The sequence below is a fragment of the Nicotiana tomentosiformis genome, chromosome 6, assembly GCF_000390325.3.
Source record: "Nicotiana tomentosiformis chromosome 6, ASM39032v3, whole genome shotgun sequence".
Classification (NCBI taxonomy): Eukaryota; Viridiplantae; Streptophyta; class Magnoliopsida; order Solanales; family Solanaceae; genus Nicotiana; species Nicotiana tomentosiformis.
This window is the reverse complement of record NC_090817.1, coordinates 122,137,264-122,160,441: the sequence shown is the minus strand read 5'-3', so window position 1 is coordinate 122,160,441 and position 23,178 is coordinate 122,137,264. Positions and strand designations below refer to the sequence as shown.

Below are 23,178 nucleotides of genomic sequence, written 5' to 3'. Positions count from 1 at the left end.
CTGGATGGTGTGATTGGACGGGATCCTGAGGGGCTCGAATGAGTTTCGGGGTGGTTTCGGACCATTTCTAGGCCACTTAAAGCTGCAGGTTTTTGGCTACAGCAGTGTGCTATGCGATTGCATGGAATTGGCTGTGATCGCGAAGCACAAAATGGGGGAAAATGGCCAGTGAATCGCGATCGCGGAAGGCTTTTCGCGATCGCGTAGAGGAAATTTTCTGCTGCACTAACCCGATTTTGGAATCTTATATCTCGCAATCTTGAAGGAATTTGGAGTTGATCCAAAAACAAAAGTTGTTTCCCTTTGTGTGTAGTTGTCAGAAATGTAAACTATTTGTAATTTGGAGGTGTGTACAAAAAGTTATGGTGGATACACTACAGGCTGACCGGGAAGAGTTTGGAAATCTCTATTGCATAGGGCTGACTTTGGAAGCTTATATCTCAAAATCTATAAGGAATTGGGAGATGAAAAACAAATGAAAGTTATAGCTCTTGGAATCAAGTTTTCAGAAAGTTAAACCATTCATCATTTGGAGTTTTATAGAAAACGTTATGATCGTTATACTAGAGGCTGTCTGGAAGAGTTGGGAAGTTTGTTCTTCGCGATCGTGATTGGTTTTCCGCGATCACGAAGAGCAATTTTGGGGCTGAAAAATTTTGTGCTTCGTGATTGTGAAGAGTAAATACCTGGGCAGTAGCTATATTTCGAGTTTTCAGCAATTATTAACATATTTGGAGCTATGGAGCTCGGATTGAAGCAATTTTTGAGGTGATTTTCACCATATGGATTGGGGTAAGTGTTCTATATCCTAAAGTGTTTATATTTCATGAATCTATGATTATATTCATCGTTTAATTCGGATTTTAATGGAAGAAATCAAGATTTTTGTAAAATATTCCAAAAATAAAAATTTAAGATTTGAAGGTCGAGTTGTTATTGGAATTCTATAAAATTGGTATGGTTGAACTCGTATCGGAATGGGTGTTCTGATTTCATGAAAATTATGTCGGGTTCCGAGGGGCGAGCCCCGCGTTGACTTTTGTTGACTTTTTGGAATAAATTTTTAAGTCGACGTATTATTATTAGGAATTGTTTCCGATGAATTTTAATGAAGTTATGCAATTAATTTGGATAGATTTGAGCGGTCCGGAGGTCAATTCGAGCAAGAAGGCGATTTTGGAATATCGGCCTAACTTCAAAAAGGTAAGTGTCTTGCTTAACCTCGAGTGGGGGAATTACCCGTTAGGCATCGAGTCTTATGTGCTATTTGTGAAATGTGAAAAGCCGTGTACGAGAGGTGACGAGTATGTACTCGGGCTTATATGTGTAAATTTTATTGAGTTAAAGTCTTGAGCATATTGTGTGGTAAATTGGATAATTGTTGGTATATATTTAATCATCTATTTGTCGTGCCTAAATCCTTGTTGTTGTTGAATCTGTTGTTATATGACAATTTGATGTGATTGCTACTTGATTATTTATGTAATTCCGTGAATTTGTTGGTTTGATACTTATTGGAATATAATTTCATTATGGATTTTCCCTCTGCAAATAATTAATTAAATGAGCTTAAGAAGAGGTGTTTATATAATTATTAAAAATTTGAATTTAATGAAGACTTATCTTTATATTGAGTAATTTTTATTTCTATTGATTGTTTTTGGGTGTTGTGCACATTATGGTCGAGCCATGGGCTCCTTATTGTGGAAAATAATATATTATTGATTTTTGTGGAAAGTTGTAATATTTGGGCACTTGATGTGCAATATGTGATATGTTGTAAGATTTGAGCACTTGATGTGCAATTTGTGAAATGTTATAATATTTGGGCACTTGAGGTGCAAGTTGTATTATGCTGTGATATTTGGGCACTTGAGGTGCGATTTGTGAAATATTGTGATATTGAAACGCATGCGGTGAGATAAGGGTGGCATGAAACGCGTGGCTAGTAGGGGAACTACTAGAAGTCATGCAGTGATATAAGGTCAAGGTGTTTAAACACATGCGGTGAGATAAGGGTGGCTCGAAACGCGTGGCTAGTAGGGAAACTAATAGAAGTCATGCGGTGTGATAAGGATGGCTAAAAACACGGGATGCTGTTTCGGAAAAAATGATTTCTTTAAAATTAAAAGTGAAGGCTCCTGCGGTGATATAAGAAAATGAGATAATGTGAAATTTATTTATGATTTGGGACTACGAGGCGGTACCTCGGGAGTGCCCTGTTGATATTTCTTTATTTATTTTCTTGCGTTGGGTGATTTTGTTTCATTTAATATGTAAATTCTTGTCTTCTTCCGTGATGTACTAGTTGACTTTATTATTATGTGTTATGTGCTCCTAGTTGTATTGTATTGGCTTTGGCTTTTCAGCACGAGACTCTGAAGAAGTATATTTCTAGTTTTCTTACTGATTTTCAATGATTGAGTTGATTTAAATAAAGGAAATTATTATTATTATTATGTTTTAAATTAAATAGTTTTACAACCAAATCAGTAGTTTATCTGATGCTTTAATTTAAGTGCAATGTTATTTTCTTCACCCAAATGATTTAAAAATAAATAAATTCATTTCTTTGTTGATTTCTTACTTGATTTAAAAATTCTAAACTCACTTTAGCGGAAATATATTTATCACGGGGATCTTATATACATTGAGGATATTGGCATGTGAATTGTCCGTGCAGTTGTGATATCAAATGAGGGCACGATGTGCCGGAAAAATTATGATGATTTGATTATGGGCACGAAGTGCCGTGGACATATGAAAAATGGGCTGAGACCCGTTTTTATGAAAAATACGAAAATGGGATGAGACCCGTATATTTATGATTATGAAATGAGGTGTCACATGGTGACCTTTTAATTGAAGAATTATATTCAAAATATTTATTTGGAAGGATTTTTATTTAGAAAGTATTATATGAAAGAATTATATTTGAAAGATATTTATTTGATGAATATTATATTTCAAAGAGAGTTATTTGGTAGAATTATATGTAAAGGACACTTATTTGAAGAATTTGATTTAATTGGGTATACTTGTATTTATTATTTGTTGAGCGATATTAAATGGTATTTTGTTGTCTTGTTGTGCATATCACTGGTTGTTTTATGATGTCCTTATTGTTATCTGTTTTCTACTATCTTGTAAATTATATTGCACAGGCTGTTAAACTAGTGAGTGTCTTGACTGTACCTCGTCTCTACTCCACTAAGGTTAGTTTTGATACTTACTGGGTACCGACCGTGGTGTACTCATACTACACTTCTGCACATTTTTGTTCAGAGCCAGGTATTGGAGATATCAGACTTGAGCAGAGTTAAAGCGGGACCGTAAGGATTCAAGGTAGAGCTGCTTGGTCGTCGCAGTCCCTTGGAGTCTTTTCATTTCATTGTACTGTTAATTTTTAATCAACAATATTGTAAATTCGGTCCTCGTGATCATTCCATGTATTCAGTTAGAGTTCGTGACTCAGTACTACCAGTCTTGGGAGTTTGTATATTCATATTTATTCCGCTGTTAGTTTTGGTTACTTATTTAATTAAAAAAAAAAGGCTTCAAAATGTAATAGAAATCGGCTTACCTAGTCTTAGAGACTAGGTGCCATCACGACGCCTGTGGTGGGATTTTGGGTCGTGACATAAGCACTCTAGTTCTAGGGTTGTGGTTGTTTCTTTAATTCTAGTTTTAACTTGTGAATTGTTGTAGCTACCAATTCACCCTACTATCTATGCTATGCTTAGGAATGCCGTGTTTAGATTAGAGTAGAATTAGAGAGAGCTTGTTTTTGAACCCGTGGCTCGGGGGACGATTTCGCGGTTAGTTTAGGAATATACCTAACAGTCTTGCTTTATTGAATACCGTATTATATTCGTTCATGATATATTCAATACCATAGGATTGATATATTGTGGGCAGACGAGTAGTATTGTGGGAACATGCTATTCATATAAACGATCCGGTTAATTAGCAACCATAGATAATCTGGATTAACGAATGTGATTATTGAACTTAATAGGATTGATAAACCAACCACAACCCTGGAATTTTCACCTCCTCTAAATTAAAATCTCATCATACACATTTGCATTCTTGATAAATTAGTTGTTACTTGTTTAATTTACGCAATAGTAGATTAATAGTAAAATATCACTCTTAAATATCTTGGACAATTAATTAATTTTTTTGCTTAGTTGACAATTGATCTAAGTCTCTGTGGGTTCGACATCCTACTTTCGAGTCACATTATTACTTGACGGCCACGCATACTTGCGTGTACTTGGGGAACCGACTAGTTTTTGGCATCGTTGCCAGGGACTTAGTTATTGATGGTTTATCTAAGTTAAGCTTTTATTCGTTATTTGTTCAAGTTTTAATTTTTAGTTTGCTTTATTTGTGATAACGCAGGTTCTTCTCTTGAATGCGGAGGAGTAGAAGCGCAAACAATATCCTTCCTCTTGATCCTGAGATCGAACGAACACTTCATAGAGTGAGGAGGGAAGTTGAAGCTATAACTAGAATTGAAAGAGAGTTGGACATCGTAGTTCAACCACAATCAATAGAGATGGCAGGTAATGAAGGGCGTCTGGTGATAGAAGCTGCAAGGCCCAATCTTGCTAATATGACTCAGGAAATTGTGAAGCCTGAGATCATGGGTCACTTAGAACTCAAACAGTACATGGTACAACTGATTCAGTCCACAGGGCAATATGTGGGTCTATCTCATAAAGACCCGCAGACGCACATTCAGAACTTCCTGGAAATTACAGACACTTACAATTATCCGAACGTTTCTAAGGACTATGTCAGGCTGACACTGTTTCCCTCTTCACTGCTAGGGGAAGCTAAGAACGGTTGCAAAAGTACCCCGCGAACTCAATCCAAAATTGGGATGATCTAGTAAGGAAATTCTTAATCAAGGTTTTTCCCACTAAGAAGACAAAGTCGCTGAGGAGCCAAATTCTTGGGTTTCAACAATGAGATGGCGAGACTCTTCGTCAAGCTTGGGAAAGATACAAGAAGCTACTCAGAGACTGCCCACATCATTGTCAGACTGATGAGGTATTAGGTCACACTTTCGTTTATGGGTTAGACGAGGCATCAAAGATGAATCTTGACTCAGCATGTGGGGGTAGTTACATGGCAAGATCGTATAGTGAGATCCAGATCCTGCTAAACAATTTCATTGCTAATGATAATAATTGGCAAGTAGATAGGGAACCACGAAGAGCACTTAAACAAAAGACAGCAGGTGTGATCGAGCTTGATGATTTCTCAGCCATGAGGGCATATATAGAGAGATTAGCAAGTTAGATGAATAAGATGACAATGCACCAAGCACAATAGATGCAGCATGTGCAACATATGTCTACTTTCTGCGAGTTATGTGGTGAAGGTCACACAAGTGTCATATGCCCCGTGAATCCTAAATCCATCTACTACGTGGGGCAACAAGCTAGAGGGCCGATGAATCAAAATGCTCAATATGGTAACACATACAATCTGAACTGGAGGAATCATCCTAACTTCTCTTGGGGAGGAAATCAGAACCTCATGCCTCAAGCAAATTATAATCATCCACCTCAACCTCCACAGCAATCAGAAGAGAGTTTGACTGACATGATGAAAAAGCTCTTGATAGACATTCAGAAAGTTATGGCTGAGAATCAACAATTGCGCACAGAGTTAAGAAATCTATAGAGGCAGTTTGGGCAAATGTCTAACAATCAGAATATTAGACTTGATGGAGCTCTCCCAAGTGATACAGAAAAAAGTCCTCAAGTCAATGCAGTGACGTTGAGAAATGGGAGAGAATTAGTAGAAGTGCCTAAGAAGAAAAAGGAGCAGTCTGGGCTCGAAGAAGAAAGAATGCCAAAACCTGTAGAGGTAGATAAGAGAAACAAAATAGAGTCTGAGCAAATATCAGAGAGGGTGCCACCTCCTTTTCCTCAAAGACTGAGAAAGAAGAATTATGGCCACATGTTTCACAAATGTTTAGATATGCTGAAGCACATACACTTGAAAATCCCTTTGGTGGACATAAGCCTAGCATGGAGCATCAACGCCGCCTAAATCCAATCATGAAAGGGGTGGTAAGAAAAGAAGTGATTAAGTTCCTCGACATAGGTATAGTATTTTCCATCTCCGATAGTAAGTGGGTAAGCCCTGTTCAATGTGTACCTAAAAAGGGGGGTTATGACTGTTGTAGTGAATGAACAAAATGAATTAATTCCAACTAGGAATGTAACTGGTTGGAGAATATGCATAGATTATAGGAAGTTGAATAATGCTACACGAAAATATCACTTCCTTCTCCCCTTCATTGATCAAATGCTTGACAAGTTAGCTGGACAAGAATACTATTATTTCCTTGATGGCTATTCGGGGTATAATCAGATTGCTATTGCCCGGGAAGATCAAGAAAAGACCACTTTTACTTGCCCTTATGGCACTTATGCATTTAAGAGAATGCCATTCGGGTTGTGTAATGCGCCTGAGACTTTTCAAAGGTGTATGATGGCTATTTTCACCGATATGGTGGAACGGTATGTGGAGGTTTTTATTGATGATTTTTCTGTGTTTGGTCCTTTTTTTGATGAATGCTTGACAAATCTTGCTAAAGTGCTATCCAGGTGTGAGGAGACTAATCTGGTAATGAATTGGAAAAAGTGCCATTTTATGGTACGTAAAGGTATAGTGTTGGGGCACAAGGTGTCCAAAGATGGACTGGAGTTGACAAAGCTAAGGTGGAAGCAATTGAAAAATTTCCACCACCGATTTCAGTGAAAGGAGTTAGGAGTTTTCAAGGACATGCAGGTTTTTATCGCCGATTTATAAAGGATTTCTCAAAAATTTCTTCTCTTTTGTGCAGGTTGTTAGAGAAGGATGTGCCGTTCAAGTTTGACGATGCATGTCTGAAAGTATTCGAGGAGCTGAAAAAGAAGTTAGTGAGTGCACCAATCATAGTGGCTCCTGACCAGAAAGAGCCATTTGAGCTGATGTGTGACGCTAGTGATGGTGCAATTGGGGCCGTATTGGGCCAGAGGAGGAGCAAAATTTTTCACTCTATTTACTATGCAAGCAAGACTGTTATTCCTGCTCAAATAAATTATACTGTGAGAGAAAAGGAGTTGTTTGCTGTAGTGTGGGCGTTCGATAAATTTCGGGCCTATTTGGTTGGCACCAAAGTCATCATCTACACAGACCATGCAGCCGTCAGGTATTTGTTCGAAAAGAAAGATGCTAAACCAAGGCTAATCCGTTGGGTTATATTCTGGTAGGAATTTGATTTGGAGATCCGAGACCATAAAGGAACAGAGAATCAAGTGGCTGATCACTTATCCAGGTTAGAAACTCGGAATCATGTAGCTGAGGGAGATGTCATCAAGAAAACATTCCTGAATGAGCAATTGTTGGCCATTACTGCTGGGGAGGTGCCATGGTATGCAGATTTTGTGAACTATCTGGCAAGTGGAGAGATGCCGCCTGATCTTGAACTTTATGCTAAAAAGAAGTTCTTGCGGGATGTGAGGTCATATGTGTGGGATGAACCATTTCTGTTCAAATCTTGTACCGATCAGTTAATCAGAAGATGTGTGCCCGAATCTGAAATAAATGCTATCTTACATGACTGTCATGCGTCGCCTTATGGTGGTCATTATGCTAGTGACAAAATGGCAGCTAAGGTGTTGCGATCGGGTTTTTATTGGCCTAGGGTGTTTAAAGACGCCCATGAGTTCGTGAGGAGGTGTAATAGGTGCTAGAGAACAGGAACAATCACGAAAAGGCATGAGATGCCATTGCACGGTATTATGGAGGTTGAAATTTTTTATGTGTGGGTAATTGATTTTATGGGGCCGTTGACTATGTGTCGAAGTGGGTGGAGGCCGTTGCTCTTCCTACCGATGATGCCAAGGTTGTGGTCAACTTTGTGAAAAAGCATATCTTTACAAGGTTCGGCACTCCGAGAGTGATGATTAGTGATGGGGACACCCATTTCTGTAACAAGCTCTTAGACTATGTCTTAGAACCATATGGGGTCAAACATAAGGTTGCAACTGCTTATCATCCTCAGACTAGGCAAGTCAATGTTAGAATAATATTATCTATTTTAAAACAATTTTTAAATTTAATAATAACAAAGAACCAAATACAGAAGAAAAGTCTAAAATGTAATGAATAATCCATAAAAATAACGGTGTCTAAATACCATACCAGAATTGGTGTCACAAGTGCACGAGCTTCTAGAATAATACAAATAAAGGTCTGAATAAAATAAAGCTGTCTGAAAACAAACACACAGCTAAAGTAAAGTAGATGGGGACTTCAGAACTGCAGACGTCGTGCAGTTATGCCTCAAGTCTCCTATTGGTTGCTGAAATCCGAGCAAATGTATGGTACACCGCTGGGACCAACTCCGAAATCTGCACAAGAAGTGCAGAGTGTAGTATCAGTACAACCGACCCCATGTACTGGTAATTGCCGAGCCTAACCTCGACGAAGTAGTGATGAGGCTAAGGCAGGTCACATATAATAACATGTATGCAATAATAGTAATAACAACAATAATAGAAATAAATTAGGTAACTCATTTTTAACAGTGGAAACCAATTCGGCAGTCATAACCAATTATTATTTCAACCAATTTTCGTTGCAGCGTGCAACCCGTTGCCACAATATATTCATTTTCAACCCTCCAATATATTTATTTTAATCAAGTATATATATAAACTTTTAAATAAGTCTGTTGCGGCGAGCAATCCGATCCCCCAATATGGACTTTTTAATAAGTCTGTTGTGGCGTACAATCCGATCCCCCAATATGAACTTTTTAATAAATCTGTTGCGGCGTGCAATCCGATCCCCCAATATAGACTTTTAAATAAGTCTGTTGCGGCGTGCAATCCGATCCCCCAATATGGACTTTTTAATAAGTCTATTGCGGCGAGCAACCCGATCCCCAAATATGGACTTTTAAACAAATCTGTTGCGGCGTGCAACCCGATCTGCCAATATGAACTTTTAATAAGTCTATTGCGGCGTGCAACCCGATCCCCAATATGGACTTTTAATAAGTTTGTTGCAGTGTGCAACCCGATCCTTCAATATGGACTTTTAATTAGTCTGTTGCGGCGTGCAACCCGATCCCCCAATATGTTCATTTCAATCAATTCTGTTGTGGTGTGCAACCCGCTCCTCCAATATATTGATTTACCATTTCTTATAAAATAAATTGCCCCAATAAATGCAACAATTAATATGAAATTATAAGACAACAAGCATGCGATAATTATAATTTAATTAAGAAACAAACAATGACAAATAACAATTTATTATGGAAATCAAGGAGAACATAGGCAGTTTAATATTTAATATGCTAAATGTCAAGTAACAATTAAAACCCATAAATAAAATAAACATGTAACAATTATTGAAAGAATTGTAGAATTAATATTTGACAAAGAATGGGAGAGAAACAATTATTATAACAATTAATTCGTGTCTTTAAAAAATTTAAGATATTTATATAATTAAGCAACCAATTAAATTGACAAATTATAGGCACTCGTCACCTTGCCTATACATCGTTGCACATGAAATTCACATAGTCAAATAATTCAGGGATTCTATTTCCTCAAGTCAAGGTTAACCACGACACTTACCTCGCTTTGCAATTTAAATAAATTACTCGACCACAACTTTTCCTTTTAAATTTGTCTCCAAAAGCTTCAAATCTATTCACAAACAATTCGATATACTCAATACGAATCATAGGAATTAATTCCATATGAATTTACTAATTTTTCGGATAAAATCTGAAATTCACTTTAAAAATTGACAGTGGGGCCCACAACTCGAATCTCGGAAAAACTTACGAAATACGAACACCCATTCCGATATGAGTCCAACCGTGCAAAAATTATCCAATTCCGATGTCAAATGGATCTTCAAATCATAAATTTTTATTTTGGAAAGTTTTAAAAAAATTCTAATTTCTACCATCTAAATCCAAAATAAATGATAAATATAGACATGGATTTATGAAATATTATCACTTTTGGTTATAGAACACTTACCCAATTTCAAGTCGTGAAAAATTTCTTTGTAATCGCCAAAATCCGATACACAAAACTCAAAAAATGAGTAAAAATGGCTAAAACCCGATTTTATGTGTTCTGTCCAGCATTTTCGCTTCTGCGGAAAATTGACCGCAGGTGCGATTACACCAGAAGGCAAAAATTTTAGATTTTTCCTTAAGTCCAAATTTTGATCCGTTAACCATTCGGAATCCACCCGAGCCCTCCGGGACCTCAACCAATTATACCAACAAGTTCTAAAACATCATATGAACTTAGTCGAGACCTCAAATCACATCAAACAATGCTAAAATTATAATTCACACCTCGATTCGAACTTTGAGTTTTAAACTTTTCAATTTGCAAATGTCGTGCCGAAACATGTTAAATAAATCCGGAATGACTTCAAATTTGGCACACAAATCATAAATGACATAACAGAGCTATTTCAATTTTCACAATCGGATTCCGGTCCCGATATCAAAAAGTCAACTCCGTGGTCAAACTTGGAAATCTTTAGCCTTTAAATGGTCATAACTTGAGCCCGGGACCTCCAAATTAAATTTTGAGAATACACCCAAGTTCCAAATCACAATACGGACCTATCGGAACTTTCAAAACACTGATCCGGGTCTGTTTGCTCAAAATATTGACCAAAGTCAACTCATTTAAGTTTTAAGCCTCTATTTCACATTTTAATCCATTTTTCACATAAAACCTTTTCGAAAAATTATATGGACTGTGCACGCAAGATGAGGAATGATAAATAGTGCTTTTCGAGGTCTTAAAATACATAATTACTTATTAAATTTAAAGATGACCTTTTGGGTCATCACAGCAAGTTGAAGTCTCAAATAGAGAGATAAAGCAGATCCTGGAGAAGACGGTTAGTGAAAGTAGGAAAGATTTGGCTGCAAAGCTTGATGATGCTCTATGGGCATACCGGACTGCCTACAAAACTCCAATCAGAACCTCCCTTTACAAGCTAGTTTCTGGGAAGGCATGTTCTTTACCGGTGGAACCTGAGCACAAGGCCTATTGGGCGATAAAGAAACTGAACTTTGATGCAGAATTAGTGGGTAGAAAGCGGGTGATGCAATTGAACGAGCTTGATGAATTTCTTTTGCATGCGTATGAGAATGCCAAGTTATATAAAGAAAAGACCAAGTGCTGGCATGATAAGCATATCCACCATCGCGAGTTCGAACCGGGCCAATTGGTTCTCTTGTTCAATTCGAGGTTAAGACTCTTTCCAGGGAAGCTCAAATCGAGATGGTCGGGCCCGTTTGAGGTAGTGAGAGTCACTCCACATGGTGTAATTGAGTTGTGCGTCTTAGGTTGCAAAAGAACGTTCTTAGTGAACGAACAAAGAGTAAAACACTTTTACGGAGGTGACGTTGATCGTCAGAAGTCTAAGGTGTTACTTGCCAATGGTTAGACGAGATTCTGTGTCATGCCACGACATTAAATCAGGCTCCTGTTGGGAGGCAACCCATCTTTACTGTTTTCTTTTATTTTTATTTTTTATCTTATTATTTCTGTAGTGTTTGTTTTTATTTTGCAGGATTATAAGCATAGGAGGCAATGCCATTGGAAGTGTGCAAAAGCGAGTTAGATGGTGAGAACTAAGTGTGGGGTTCCAACACAAAGGACCATGCCTGGGGGAAGTCTGAGTACCCTGTGAGCCGCTATTGCTTCGGCCTTTGGCCTTTTAGGGAGTTTCTTGTCCACCCTCGTTATTGTTTTGCTTTATTTGTGCATTGAGTACACTACACTCTTTTAAGTGTGGGGTGGGAGAATTCTCTAGATAATTAGTAGTAGGATGTTAGAAAAATGTTAACTTCTTATTTTTGTTTTCGTAGTTGTGTAGTGTTTTAGTATTTTAGTAGCTATGAAAAAATTGAAAAACAAAAGTCGAAAAATTGGACTTTTCCCGACGATGGATCTCCTAGACAGTTTTCTTGAGGGATTTAAGTCTAAGGAAAAAGGACAAAAAGATTTTCTTTGTATGTAGTGTAGTAATTCCCCCTTGGTTTTTCTTTGTGCCGCGGTTATTTTCCAGAGGTTTTGGTTGAACCGGATGTAGTTAGTTTTATTTTATTTAGGAGTAGGAGCCATTGTGAGATGAATTGAATAGAAGAAATATCTCTTGACTTTGTTATGCTTTGAGAATAGTGAGTACTTTGGTTGTGACGCTTAGGCTCAGTTTTTGACTCTTGTATAAGGACCTTAAATTGTATGATCTTAAATTTGCTTAACTGCTTTGACTAGAGTGTCTTGATGAGTCCGATCCTAAGTGAGCTATGTGCCATGTGTGTGTGAGGTTTGTGTGTTATTCTATGCATTACATTTGATGTCTAGAACTTGTTCCATGTGTTTGCAAAGTGAAATAGTAGTTTTGTTCAGTCTTGGAAGTGATATAAGCGTTTCTTTGTTGAGCCAGATATATATAGTTTACCCCCTAATTGTTATGTATCGCAGTTAACCCCTTTGAGCCTGTAATCCTATTTCTTTGGAAATCACATTACAAGCCTTACTCATTTGTTTAAATTAACCATCTATTTGAACCTTTTAACCTCTTATGAGCACTTGAATTGTAATGAACTTTTCAAAAGTTAAAGTGGGGGTGGTTGCTTTGGCTTTTGAGTGGAACTAATGAAATAAGGAGAAAGGTGCACTGTTTTGAAAAAGTAAGAGCCACGTGAATTGAAAAAGAAAGAAAAAAAATATATATAGTTGTATTGCTGTGAAAAATATTCTTTGATAGTGGTGACTCTAAAAGAAGTATGGAGTAATATATATTGATGTGATGATGGAGTTTGGTTTGACATAAGTATGCGGTTTGGATGTTAAAGTATATGTATTAAAGTGCTTAGGAAGGTGTAGTCGCTCTTATATCCAAATGTATCCTATCCGACCCGCAGCCTACATTACAACCAATTAAAGTCATACTTGATCGTAGACTGAATGTGCTCGATTAGTAGAGTAGTACACTATATGCAAGCCTATGGTGCATCTTTTGTGGCTGAATGTTATTTATGAGAGTGAGTGAATTCTTCCTATCTTGAGTTCCTAATTGTTCTTAAATTTTAATGTGTGTGGAACTACTCTCTTTTGTTGTGTGAGGGCACTTGATTCATGATGGAAAGGTAATAATGTCATTGACCTCTATGTTAGAGTAAGTGAGTGAGTGGTGAATAATGCATGGTACTTGTGAGTCAAATCTTGAGGTGAAGATGTTACACCTTTGTGCTTAGTCTATTTTAAATATTCTTGGTGTGATGAGTTAGGAGAATTGTTTAAAAAGGTCATGTCTATATAAAGTGTAGTTTGGTTATTTCGTCTAGGCTTTTTCCGTCATATAAATAGTCATTAAACACCAATTTTAGAGGAGTTTTTGCTACCGGAGGCAAGAACATCATGTGGAACAACTTTTGGAGGAGAAAATTATCGAGTTCTTAACCTAGGCTCGTGAGACTATGTAACCTAGGCTCTGATACTAATCTGTCACGACCCAGACTAACCCCTGTCATGATGGCACCTATAGTGGAACTAGGCAAGCCATCTCATTTCCAAAACAAATCGATATTTTTATTTCAAAGATAATTTCAATGCTATTTAACATAAAAACCTTCGTAAAGGAGTTCAAATCAAAAGAAAAATGCGGAAAAGAAAAGCCCGACATCGGGGTGTCACTAGTCATGAGCATCTACTACAATCTGTCTAACAATATCAAGACTAACTTAGCCTGAAAAATAGCAAAATACAACTAAAGAAAGATAAGAGGGAGAAGAGCAGGGCTGCGATCGCCAGGCAGCTACCTTGCTATCCCCGAGAAAAATCTGCAACCGGAATAGTCAACAGCCGCTACCGTATCCAAATATGCCTGAATCTGCACACAAGGTGCATGGAGTAACGTGAGTACGCCAACTCAGTAAGTAACAACAATAAATAAAGACTTAGCAGTAGTGAAGAGCATTAAGCATATAAAGTTCATACCATGAAACTCAGCAAAATACAACATGCAAAATCAGTGTTTGAATCAAATCATCTCGTTTAAATCCAGTTCCAGTAAAATCATTTAAAGATATTTTTCAACATTTTTCAAACAGAGGCTCAATGCAAAGGTGAGCAAAAGTAATGAAATCATAAACAGCCCCTTGGGCAAACCTCACAGTCACTCGTGCCACTCGGGCTTACCTCACAATCACTCTTGCCACTCGGGCATACCTCACAATCACTCTTGCCACTCGGGCATACCTCACAATCACTCATGCCTCCCAGTCACTCAGCACTCAACACTCGCACTCAGTAGGTATCTGTGCTCACTGGGGGTGTGTACAGACTCCGGAGGGGCCCCTTCAGCCCAAGCGCTATATCAAGCCAAATCATGGTGTAAATCACTCAGGCCCTCGGCCTATATCAAACATGCTGCAGCGTGTGGCCCGATACCATAATTATCCGAACATGTTGCGGCATGCAGCCCGATTCCATAATTATCCGAACATGCTGTGACGTGCAGCCCGATCCCATATTTATCCTCACAAATCAGGCCCTCGTCCTCACTCAGTCATAAACCTCTCAAGCCACTCGGGAATTTCAGTAAAAACAAGGCATTCACAAAACAACATTTATATACATCAAAATAGAGTAATAAAACTGAGTTATGTAGTAAACAAGTATAACCGTGACTGAGTATAAATTTTCAATCGAAAACAGTGAGAGGATAGTAAGAAAAGGCCCCTAAGGGTCCAAACAGCGCTGGCACAAGGCCCAAACATAGCATTCAACCCAATTTATAGAAACACTTTCTAAAATATATAAGTATCATATAATTTCAACAAAATATGCAACTTTACAGTTGCTACGAGACAGACCAAGTCACAATCCCTAACAGTGCACGCCCACACGCCCGTCACCTAGCATGTGCGTCACCTCAAAATAGTAGAATGATACGAAATTCGGGGTTTCATACCCTTAGGACTAGATTTACAATCGTTACTTACCTCAAACCAGTCAAATCTCTATCCCAAAATACTCTTGCCTCTTGACTCGGCCTCCAAATGCTCCGAATCTATTCACAATCAGTACAATACCATCAATATACGCTAATGGAATGAATTCCACACGAAAAACTATCAAATTAGCCCAAAACCCGAAACTGGCTCAAACCCGGCCCCTGGGCCCACATCTTGAAATCTGATAAAATTTACAAAACTAGGAAACCCATTCACTCACGAGTCCAACCATACCAAATTTGTCAAAATCCGACTTCGAATCGACATTCAACTCTCAAAACCCATTTTATGAAGTTTCTACTATTTTTCCCAATTTTCCACCCCAAAGTACTAATCAAATGATGCAATCAGTGATATATTCATGTACATTAACCAAATCCAAGTTAGAATCACTTACCCTGATGAATTTCTTGAAAAACCCTCGAAACCTCACCACACACCGAGCTTCCTAGGTCCAAAATGTGAAATAATGCCCTAAACCTCATTTATATTGTGCACTCTCTGATCTCTACTACGCTGACCGCGAAAATCCAAGCGCGGCCGCGAATATCTAAGCCGTACCACGACGTTAAATCAGGCGCTTGTTGGGAGGCAACCCATCTTTACTGTTTTCTTTTTTTGTTTATTTTTTATCTTATTATTGCTTTAGTGTTTGTTTTTGTTTTGCAGGATTATAAGCATATGAGGCAAAGCCATTGGATGTGTGCAAAAGCGAGTTAGATGGTGAGAACTAAGTGTGTGGTGCCCACACAAAGGACTATACCTGGGGGAAGTCTGGGTACCCCGTGAGCCGCTATTGCTTCGGCCTTTGGCCTTTCAGGGAGTTTCTTGTCCACCCTCATTATTGTTTTGCTTTATTTGTGCATTGAGTACACTGCACTCTTTTAAGTAAGGGGTGGGAGAATTCTCTAGATAATTAGTAGTAGGATGTTAGAAAAATGTTAACTTCTTATTTTTGTTTTTGTAGTTGTGTAGTGTTTTAGTATTTTAGTAGCTATGAAAAAAATTGAAAAATAAAAGTAGAAAAATTGAACTTTTTCCGACGATGGATCTCCTAGACAGTTTTCTTGAGGGATTTAAGTCTAAATAAAAAGGACAAAAAGATTTTCTTTGTATGTAGTGTAGTAATTCCCCCTTGGTTTTTCTTTGTGCCGCGGTTCTTTTCCAAGGGTTTTGTTTGAACCGGGTGTAGTAAGTTTTATTGATTTTAGGAGTAGGAGCCATTGTGAGATGAATTGAATTGAAGCAATATCCCTTGACTTTGTTATACCTTGAGAATAGTGAGTACTTTGTTTGTGACGCTTAGGCTTAGTTTTTGACTATTGTATAAGTTCCTTAAATTGTATGATCTTAAATTTGCATTCTTGATAAATTAGTTGTTACTTGTTTAATTTTCGTAATAGTAGATTAATAGAAAAAATATCACTCTTAAATATATTGGACAATTAATTGATTTTAGTTTGCTTAGTTGACAATTGATCTAAGTCTCTGTCGGTTCGACATCCGACTTTCGAGTCACTTTATTACTTGTCGGCCACGTATACTTGCGTGTACTTGGGGAACAAACAAGTTTTTGGCGCCGTTGCCGGGGACTTAGTTATTGATTGTTTATCTATGTTAAGCTTTTATTCATTATTTGTTCAAGTTAGTTTGCTTTATTTGTGATAACGCAGGCTCTTCTCTTGAATGCGGAGGAGTAGAAGCGCAAACAATATCCTTCCTCTTAATCCTGAGATCGAACGAACACTTCATAGAGTAAGGAGGGGAGTTGAAGCTAGAACTAGAATTGAAAGAGAGTTGGACATCGTAGTTCAACCACAACCAATAGAGATGGCAAGTAATGAAGGGCATCCAGTGATAGAAGCTGCAAGGCCCAATCTTGCTAATATGACTCAGGCAATTGTGAAGCCTGAGATCACGGGTCACTTTGAACTCAAACAGTACATGGTACAACTAATTCAGTCCAAAGGGCAATATGTGGGTCTATCTCATGAAGACCCGCAGAGGCACATTCAGAACTTCTGGAAATTACAGACACTTATAATTATCTGAATGTTTCCAAGGACTATGTCAGGCTGACACTGTTTCCCTTTTCACTTCTAGGGGAAGCTAAGGAATGGTTGCAAAAGGAGCCCGTGAACTCAATCCACAATTGGGATGATCTAGCAAGGAAATTCTTAATCATGTTTTTTCCCACTAAGAAGACAAAGTCGCTGAGGATCCAAATTCTTGGGTTTCAACAATGAGATGGCGAGACTTTTCGACAAGCTTGGGAAAGATACAAGAAGCTACTCAGAGACTGCCCACATCATTGTTAGACTTATGAGGTGTTGGGTCACACTTTCATTGATGGGTTGGACGAGGCATCGAAGATGAATCTTGACTCAGCATGTGGGGATAGTTGCATGGCAAGACCGTATAGTGAGATCCAAATCCTGCTAAATAATTTCACTGCTAATGATAATAATTGTCAAGGAGATGGGGAACCATGAAGAGCACTTAAACAAAAGGCAGCAGGTGTGATCGAGCTTGATGATTTCTCAGCCATGAGGGCAGATATAGCGAGATTAGCAATTCAGATGAATAAGATGACAATGTACCAAGCACAACAGATGCAGCATGTGCAACAGATGTCTACTTGCTGCGAGTTATGTAGTGAAGGTCACACAAGTGACATATGCCCCGTGAATCCTGAATGCATCTACTACATGGGGCAATAAGCTAGAGGGCCGATGAATCAAAATGCTCGATATGGTAACACATACAATCCGAACTGGAGGAATCATCCTAACTTCTCTTGGGATGAAAATCAGAACATCAGCCCTCAAGCAAATTATAATAATCAACCTAAACCTCCACAACAATCAGAAGAGAGTTTGACTGATATGATGAAAAAGCTCGTGCTAGACAATCAGAAAGAGAATCAACAATTGCGCACATTGTTCAGAAATCTAGAGAGGCAGTTTGGGTTAATGGCTAACAATCAGAATATTAGACCTGTTGGAGCTCTCCTAACTGATACAGAGAAAAATCCTCATGTCAATGCAGTGACATTGAGAAATGGGAGAGAATTAGTAGAAGTGCCTAAGAAGAAAAAGGAGCAGTCTGGGCTCGAAGAAGAAAGAGCGCCAAAACATGTAGAGTAGATAAGAGAAACAAAATAGAGACTGAGAAAATATCAGAGAGGGCGCCACCTCCTTTTCCTCAAAGACTGAGAAAGAAGAATGATGACCACATGTTTCACAAATTTTTAGATATGCTAAAGCAGATACACTTGAACATCCCTTTAGTTGACATGCTCCGTGAGGTCCCAAAATATGCAATATATATTAAGGATATAGTGGAAAATAAGAGGAGGTTAACTAAATTTGAGACCAGCGCACTTACTGAGGAGTGCACTTCCAGGATTCAACATAAGCTTCCACAAAAGCTTAAGGATCCGGGTAATTTTACCATCCCTGTGAAGATTGGTGAAATTGATGTGGGTAGAGCCTTGTGTGATTTGGGTGCAAGTATCAATCTGATGCCGTTGTCAGTGTTCAAACAATTGGGATTAAGAGCTCCGAGACCCACCACGATGCTGCTACAGTTAGCTGACAGATCTTATGTTTATCCTGAGGGGGTAATTGAGGACGTCTTGCTGCAGATTGGGAAGTTTATTTTCCCTGCAGATTTTATCATCATCCTGGACTACGAGGCTGATGAGTTAGTTCATATCATCTTGGGACAACCTCTTTTGGCCACTATAGATGCCATTATCAAAGTCCGAGAAGGTAAGATGATTCTGAGTGTGGACAATGAAGAATCGGTCTTCAATGTATATCGAGCTATTCAGTTGCTTCGTCATTACGAGGACCTGGCCATGGTTTCTGTGGTGAAGATAAATGAACCAACCATAGAGCCAAGTGCATTTAAATAAGATGCACTATAAAAGGCATTGATGTTGTTCAATCACTTGGAACTGGAAGAAGAGGTTGAGGAGATATTGCAAATTTTGGATGCATCTTGTAAATACATAAGAGAAAGATCCCAGTTTGAGCCTCTGGATAGGCCAATCGGCCTGCCCCCTAGACCCTCACTTCAGAGGCTCCAAAACTAGAATTTAAACCCTTACCATCTCATTTTTATTATGCATATTTGGGTAGTTCTAACACTTTACATGTGATTGTTTCTTCTCATTTATCTAAATTGCAAGAAGAAAAGCTCTTAAGGGTACTGAGGGAGCACAAGCATGCCATTGGTTGGACAATGTCTGACATAAAGGGTATTAGCCCTGCATTCTGCATGCACAAAGTACTCATGGAGGGAGGACACAAGCCTAGTGTGAAACATCAACGCCGCCTAAATCCAATCATAAAAGGGGTGGTAAGAAAAGAAGTGATTAAGTGGCTCGACACAGGTATAGTATTTCCCATCTCCGATAGTAAGTGGGTAAGCCCTATAGGGGGGGAGGTATGACTGCTGTAGTGAATGAACAAAATGAATTAATCCCAACTATGACTATGACTTGTTGGCGAATATGCATTGATTATAAGAATTTGAATAATGCTACACGAAAAGATCACTTCCCCCTCCCCTTCATTGATCAAAAGCTTGACAGGTTAGGGAGACAGGAATACTATTGTTTCCTTGACAGCTATTCGGGGTATAATCAGATTGCTATTGCCCCGGAAGATCAAGAAAAGACCACTTTTACATGCCCTAATGGCACTTATGTATTTAAGAGAATGCTATTCAGGTTGTGTAATGCACCTGCGACTTTTCAAAGGTGTATGATGACTATTTTCACCTATATGGTGAAATATTTTGTGGAGGTTTATGTGGATGATTTTTCTGTGTTTGGTCCTTCTTTGATGAATGCTTGACCAATCTTGCTAAAGTGCTTGCCAGGTGTGAGAAGACTAATCTGGAACTAAATTGGGAAAAGTGCCATTTTATGGTACGTGAAGGTATAGTGCTGGGGCACAAGATATCCAAAGATGGACTGGAACTTGGCAAAGCGAAGGCAGAAGTAATTGAAAAGTTGCCACCACCGATTTCAGTGAAAAGAGTTACGAGTTTTCTGGGACATGCAGGTTTTTATTGCCTATTTATAAAGGATTTCTCAAACATTTTTTCTCCTTTGTGCAGGTTGTTAGAGAAGGATGTGCCGTTCAAGTTTGACGATGAATGTCTGAAATAATTTGAGGAGTTGAAAAAGAAGTTAGTGAGTGCACCAATCATAGTGGCTCCTTATGGGAAAGAGCTATTTGAGCTGATGTGTGATGCTAGTGATGGTGCAATTAGGGCCGTGTTGGGCCAGAGGAGGAGAAAAAATTTTCACTCCATTTACTAAGCAAGCAAGATTATTACTCCTGCTCAAATAAATTATACTGTGATAGAAAAGGAGTTGCTTTCTATAGTGTGGTTGTTTGATAAATTTCGAGCCTATTTGGTTGGCACCAAAGTCATCATCTACACAGACCATGCAGCCATCAGGTATTTGTTCGAAAAGAAAGATGCTAAACCAAGGCTAATCCGTTGGGTTTTACTCTTGGAGGAATTTGATTTAGAGATCCGAGAACTTAAACAAACAGAGAATCAAGTGGCTGATCACTTATCCAGGTTAGAAACTCGGAATCATGTAGCCGAGGGAGATGTCATCAAGGAAACATTCCCGGATGAGCAATTGTTGGCCATTACTGTTGGGGAGGTGCCATGGTATGCAGATTTTGTGAAATATCTAGCAAGTGAAGAGATATCTCCTGATCTTGAACCTTATGCTAAAAAGAATTTCTTGCGAGATATGAGGTCATATGTGTGGGATGAGCCATTCTTGTTCAAATCTTGTACAGATCAGTTATTGAGAAGATGTGTGCCCGAATCTGAAATAAATTCTATCTTACATGACTGTCATGCGTCGCCTTATGGTGGTCATTATGCGGGTAAAAAAACGGCAGCTAAGGTGTTGCAATCGGGTTTTTATTGGCCTAGGGTATTTAAAGATGCACATGAGTTTGTGAGGAGGTGTGATAGGTGCCAGAGAACAGGAACAATCACGAAAAGGCATGAGATGCCATTGCACGGTATTATGGAGGTTGAAATTTTTGATGTGTGGGGAATTGATTTTATGGGTCAGTTTCCCTTGTCAAGTGGGTGTAAGAACATTTTGGTAGCCGTTGACTATGTGTCGAAGTGGGTGGAGGCCATTGCTCTTCCTACCTATGATGCCAAGGTTGTGGTCAACTTTGTGAAAAAGCATATCTTTACAAGGTTCGGCACTCCGAGAGTGATGATTAGTGATGCGGGCACCCATTTCTGTAACAAGCTCTTGGACAATGTCTTAGCGCAATATGGGGTCAAACATAATGTTGCAACTTCTTACCATCCTCAGACTAGTGGGCAAGTTTAAGTCTCTAATAGAGAGATAAAGCAGATCCAGGAGAAGACGGTTAGTGCAAGTAGGAAAGATTGGGTTGTAAAGCTAGATGATGCTCTATGGGCATACCGGACTGCCTAAAAAACTCCAATCGGAACCTCCCCTTACAAGCTAGTTTATGGGAAGGCATGCTATTTACCGGTGAAACTTGATCACAAGGCCTATTGGGTGATAAAGAAACTAAACTTCGATGCAGAATTAGTGGGTAAAAAGCGGGTGCTGCAATTGAACGAGCTTGATGAGTTTCACTTGCATGCATATGAGAATGCCAAGTTATATAAAGAAAATACCAAGCACTGGTATGATAAGCATATCCACCATTGCGAGTTCGAACCAGGCCAATTGGTTCTCTTGTTCAATTCGAGGTTAAGACTATTTTCGGGGAAGCTCAAATCGAGATGGTCGGGCCCGTTTGAGGTAGTGAGAGTCACTCCACATGGTTCAATTGAGTTGCGCGTCTTAGGTGGCAAGAGAACGTTCTTAGTGAACGGACAAAGAGTAAAGCACTATTATGGAGGTGACTTTGATCGTCAGAAGTCTAAGGTGTTACTTGCCAATGATTAGATGAGATTATGTGTCGTACTGCAACGTTAAATCAGGCGCTTGTTGGAAGGTAACCCATATTTACGGATTTTTTTATATTTATTTTTTATCTTATTATTGTTGTATTGTTTGTTTTTGTTTTGCAGGATTATAAGCATAGGAGGCAAAGCCATTGGAAGTATGCAAAAGCGAGTTAGATGGTGAGAACTAAGTGTGGGGTGCCCAAACAAAGGACCATGCCTGGGGAATTTCAGGGAGTACCCCGTGAGACACTATTGCTTCGGCCTTTGGTCTTTCAGGGAGTTTCTTGTCTACCCTCATTATTGTTTTGCTATATTTGTGCATTGGGGACACTGCACTCTTTTAAATGTGGGGTGGGAGAATTCTCTAGATAATTAGTAGTAGGATGTTAGAAAAATGTTAACTTCTTATTTTTGTTTTTGTAGTTGTGAAATGTTTTAGTATTTTAATAGCTGTGAAAAAAATTGAAAAAGAAAAGTAGAAAAATTAGACTTTTCTCGACGATGGATCTCCTAGACAGTTTTCTTGAAAGATTTAAGTCTAAGAAAAAAGGACAAAAAGATTTTCTTTGTATGTAGAGTAGTAATTCCACCTTGGTTTTTCTTTATGCCGCAGTTCTTTTCCAAGGGTTTTGTTTGAACCAGGTGTAGTAAGTGTTATTTTCTTTAGGAGTAGGAGCCATTGTGAGATAAATTGAATTGAAGAAATATCTCTTGACTTTGTTATGCCTTGAGAATAGTGAGTACTTTGGTTGTGACGCTTAGGCTCAGTTTTTGACTCTTGTATAAGTACCTTAAATTGTATGATCTTAAATTTGCTTAACTGCTTTGACTAGAGTGTCTTGATGAGTCCGATCCTGAGTGAGTTATGTGCCATGTGTATGTAAGGTTTGTGTGTTATTCTGTGCATTGCATTTGATGTCTAGAACTTGCCCCGTGTGTTTGCAAAGCAAAATAGTAGTTTTGTTTAGTCTTGGAAGTGATATAGGCGTTTCTTTGTTGAGCTAAATATGTGTAGTTTACCCGCCTAATAGTTATGTATCATAGTTAATCTCTTTGAGCCTGTAATCTTGTTTCTTTGGCAACCACATTACAAGCCTTAC

General features: G+C 38.5%; 1 protein-coding gene across 1 annotated transcript; it reads left to right on the top strand.

Moving 5' to 3' along the window:
* Positions 1 to 18,350: 18,350 nt before the first annotated feature.
* On the top strand, positions 18,351 to 19,013 carry LOC138894681 (uncharacterized). Its single transcript, XM_070179400.1, has one exon. It carries the CDS (start codon positions 18,351 to 18,353, stop codon positions 19,011 to 19,013), a length of 663 nt encoding a protein of 220 aa, XP_070035501.1.
* The last annotated feature ends 4,165 nt before the right edge of the window (positions 19,014 to 23,178 follow it).